The sequence below is a fragment of the Arachis ipaensis genome, chromosome B04 (genome assembly GCF_000816755.2).
Source record: "Arachis ipaensis cultivar K30076 chromosome B04, Araip1.1, whole genome shotgun sequence".
Taxonomy (NCBI): Eukaryota; Viridiplantae; Streptophyta; class Magnoliopsida; order Fabales; family Fabaceae; genus Arachis; species Arachis ipaensis.
Window position 1 is genome coordinate 29,829,256 of NC_029788.2, and position 4,556 is coordinate 29,833,811.

Sequence of the window (4,556 nt, forward strand, 5' to 3'; positions counted from 1 at the left end):
TAATTTGAGGATTAACTGGAAAAAGGTGATTTGGTGAGTTGGTGAAGCACACAGCTCGAGAGTTGACCTAGGAGAGAGCAACTCAGCAACATGCAAGGAGATACAAAAGAAGATTTCTCATCATTCAGAAGCCAATGAGAGATCACCAGTGTTCTTGAGGTGTATGTTCTGAGAATAGTTCTCTGAAGAAGTTCATCAACTTGGACAGTGCTTCCTAGTCAAAGAGCATTCTTTTTAATGAGGAACTGAATCAGAGACATGCAAATCTGGTTTATCACATAGCAAAGAGGCTGTTGAAGCATCAATCTCCTTCATGTTTTATAGATTGTAAAAGAAAGAGAGCCCAATATTATCAGATTCTCCTAAACCAATTTTTAAAACATAAATTTTCTATTTCTATTAATATATAAATTGTCTTAAGAATGTGTATATTAGATAATATATTAAATGCTACACCATAGGACAATCTATGCATGAAAGTTTTCAAAAAATACATATAAATTGTCTCAAGATACTGAGCTTTCCAAAATGAACGTAAATCATCCCAACCTGTGATAATTTATGCTTTTTTCTCTTAACCCACAACACCTTGGGACGATTTACCTTCAAACTCAAGATCCCGGAATGATTTATGAAGACAATGAGCCTATAAATAAACGAGTATGGTGTATAACGAGCCATACATGAATTGAAAGTTTTGGGAGAGATGGTTGAGAGTGTGTTTTTGCTAGTTCATCACTAAGAAAAAAATAATAAAAACACAAGTGAGGGTGTTACATTCTCTAGTAAAAAGTAGATTGGTGTGTTTGTAAATCTGTCAATGAGTTTGATGGATTTAAAAAATAGTATACAGAAGTTAGAAAAGTGCGACAAAAAAATGTGTAAAGCAAGTATTTTTTTATTCCTATTTCGCTCAGGTAAGGTTATGTTAAGTTTGAAAAATATGAGATTCTAGGCGATGACGACATGTGAGTTATATTTCACAGTCAAGCTAGATTTTCATATTTGGGCGCTATGGAATTGTTTGCGAGAATGGTTGATATATAGGATAACTCTGGTGGATTTGCTCCAAATTTCCCAACTGGCGTGATAAAAGGAAATTCTAGCGCCATTCTAACTGGGCATGAGATTACTGCCCATGTTTCATTTTCATCATTTGCAGCAGATTTACCCGTTCAGGCAGATAATGCAGATGACTTGGGTGATGTGTGTACCTTCGGGGAGCTTGCAGTTGCAATAAGAATAGCACCTGTATTGGATGGTGCATTGGCATTCATGGATGTCAGAGATAGATATCCACTCGCCAAGGCTATAGGCGATGATGGGTCAGATTCGAAACCACCACCAGCAACACCGGAACACTCAACTCCTCCACCACCACTCTGCCCTCTAGAGCCCCCAACTCCTCCACCTATAGAACCTCCATAACCACTGGCACCTCTACCCCCTCCCCACCCAGGGCCACCTCTGTCCTCTCTCCAACTAGAGCCACCCGCACCACCTCTCCAACCAGAGCTACCACCACGCCAACCCCAACCGGACCTACCTACACCATGTTCCCAACCTCCTCGATGACTCTGACTTCCCTCATTGTCATCATTATTGACGTCCTGTTCCTTATCTAACCCCAATACATCATCGAACCCCCTGCCATAGGCTGGTTGTATCGGGTGCCAACATGTTCACGAGTAGTCATACGCTGATTGTCTGTGACGTTTGGTCCTTGTTGTCTAGCTGACACAACAAAATAACTCCGAACATGAGCATCTGCAGGAAACCCAGCCAAGCAAGGGTCAACTAGACCCCGATCATGTGAAAGAAATCTACGGGTTATCCTATACCACCACTCAGGATACTCAGTTGAAGGTCGAGGATCTGGCACGCACCAACTGAAATGCGAGCATGCTCTGATGTCTTTGGTCCCAATACTCATGCCATGTAACGAATATTTCAGGGAACCATCGGGTCGGTTCTCGACCATCCTTCGACAACAGAAAGTCAATATTGATGGCTGGATCGGGGATGTGCTGAACTCCTACAAGCTGAGGTAGAACTCTGTCAACCTAATGTCATTCAATTGACGCAAAGTAAATCAACGCAGTAGTCGACTTCCATAATAGTGTGCTCATGCCTGAGGATATCAAGATGGACTACTTGGATAACCTCAAAAGCATTGTACAGCATCCAAATAAACTGCAACATGATAATTAATCAGATTCAAGTATTATAGCATAAACTTAAACAAGGAACCAGTATAATCGAAAGCAAGTAATGGAAGCTTATACTTACATCATCTACACTCAACCTGTCTAGTCTATGTAGAGTATCGATGACCCGAGGACCCTTCTCATCTGATGATGGTAGGTACCTACTCCACCTGGAAGATTCATAATGATAAGCATTAAACTTTAAAAAAAAAGTATATGAACTAGTGCACTATATACCTCATTTATGAAACATACTCACCTCGATCCAAACGGCCAAAGAATGGTGTCAAACCCTCTAGGGTTGAATGTGGGAAAACACAAAAATATCCAAGACTGCAGCAATGTTAGTGGCCCAACTAGGTTCTTAACATTCTGGTTAAAAACTCTGCAGAGACACCTATACAACCAGGACAAAATGGCCGAACCCCAGCTATACTTGCCGAGTCTGTCGAGGTCCGTAACATAGGGAAGCCACCGTGAATGAACTCTAGTACGAGACTTGTCTGCGAAAAGTATCGTGGACAACATCATAATGTAGCCACGTGCATAAACCTGTATCGTGGCCTCTGGTGCATTAGCTGGCTTGACTCTAAACTTGTTCTGAAACCAAGAAAACGACACGGTGAATTCATCAATACAATCGTCAGGTGGAAGTTCACCAAACAACTCTTCGTACCAGACCCACGCAGGCTTCCCCCTCCATTAACTGCTCAAAGTCACTGAGACATCCACTAACTACAAATTCATCAACAGGGAAACCGAACTGATATGCCACTTTCCTAAAAGGCATGTGAAACGTGTTGGTCTCGGGACGCCATCACTCCATTAATGCACTAATCAGTGGCTCATCAAGCTTAAACCAATAATCATTCAGCCTTGCAACATGTAATAATCTGGCACTATCTAGGTACAGCATTATACAATCATACATCATCATCTTCTGTTGCCTATGAATGCTCCTAACACATCGAGTTGACTGATAACACAAGAAAATACAGTCACAACTCAATAATGCATAATAACATCAAAAACATATATATAAAGTGAAACCACCCCTAACCCTACAACCACCACAACATTCCTAAGCATTTTAAGCCTAAAATATTAACAAATAACTAATTCACAAACTATATAGTCTACATTAAGATAACTACAGTAAGATAACTTAATATATTACTGCCATCAACTATATAGATTAAAAACAAGTTTGACAACTGTCTTCTTTATTGATAAATCTCGCCGTGCGCAATATCGTTCAATCAGTACATGTCTCTCTTGTTCTCCGCCATCTTTCATCAAAACTGCTTATCCCCCTGCCTGCCTGGCCCCACCACGATCTTCCCCCTTCCGCCACCCACTGACGCTTCTTCCACCACGATTCGTTGCTGCCGTCGCCGCCCTCCGCCTATAGCTGCGCCGTGCACCAGTACTCACTTGGTCGTGCCTTGTTCCGTTGTTGACCCCAAGAATTCTTCTTCCTCCGCCGTAGACCATCTTCTTTTCTAACTTTCCTTCTCTCCAAGACCTCCTCGCCATCAATGGGGAAGTTATTGAGGGTTTGATTATATGCATAAATCGTCACAGCCTATTGTGCATTAGCTTGTTGTACAAAAATCGTGTTTGGCTGCTGTGTGTTTTGGGATGCACATAAATCGTCCAACCCTAATGTGTTTTAAGACAAATACGTGTAAACCTGCTTGTTCTGAGACGATTTATGTTTATTTTTTAAAAATTCAATATCCTATGACGATTTATGTATTTTTTTTTTATTTTCATGCATCNAAATGATTTATATATTAATAAAAATAAAAGATTCATTACATTTTAAAAATTGATTTAGAAGAATATGATAATATTAGACTTTTTATTTTATTTAAATAAACAAGCCCTTAAATAATGTCCTTTTAATACTGTTATTACCAAAACCACTAACATATATTAAACATCTTGGAAGAAATAAAGCACTTTCACTTTCAGGGTATTTATATCCTTTGGATCACGCCTATACTTTGCCTATAAAGCTAGCTACTTAATTATTAATTAGAAGTTGCTACTCTATAATAAGAACAAGAACAACAGTAGTGTAGGTAGTACTATTCTACTATTCTATTTGACAACTGCAATAACTACATTAACGACAACGATATCTCGGAAAGTTTGAAAAGGCTAACCATAGAGCCCCTCTTTCCTAGGTTTTTATGTGGAGAAGGAGCGATGAGCTACCTTGCTATAATGCTATATCCATGGAAAACATTAACAAAAAAAAATAGTAATGAATAAATAAAAATTAAGGCGCATATATATATATGGAGCCACTCGGGGACATGTTCTGACATGTTTTAAGATCCA

The 4,556-nt window shown here is 39.6% G+C and overlaps 1 protein-coding gene across 1 annotated transcript; it reads right to left on the bottom strand.

Annotated features, from left to right (window-relative positions):
• LOC110271479 (serine/threonine-protein phosphatase 7 long form homolog) lies at positions 2,074 to 2,997 on the bottom strand. Its single transcript, XM_021122412.1, has 4 exons — positions 2,884 to 2,997; positions 2,467 to 2,807; positions 2,290 to 2,377; positions 2,074 to 2,193 (listed from the first exon to the last, which is right to left on the bottom strand). Exons 1-4 carry the CDS (start codon positions 2,995 to 2,997, stop codon positions 2,074 to 2,076), a joined length of 663 nt encoding a protein of 220 aa, XP_020978071.1.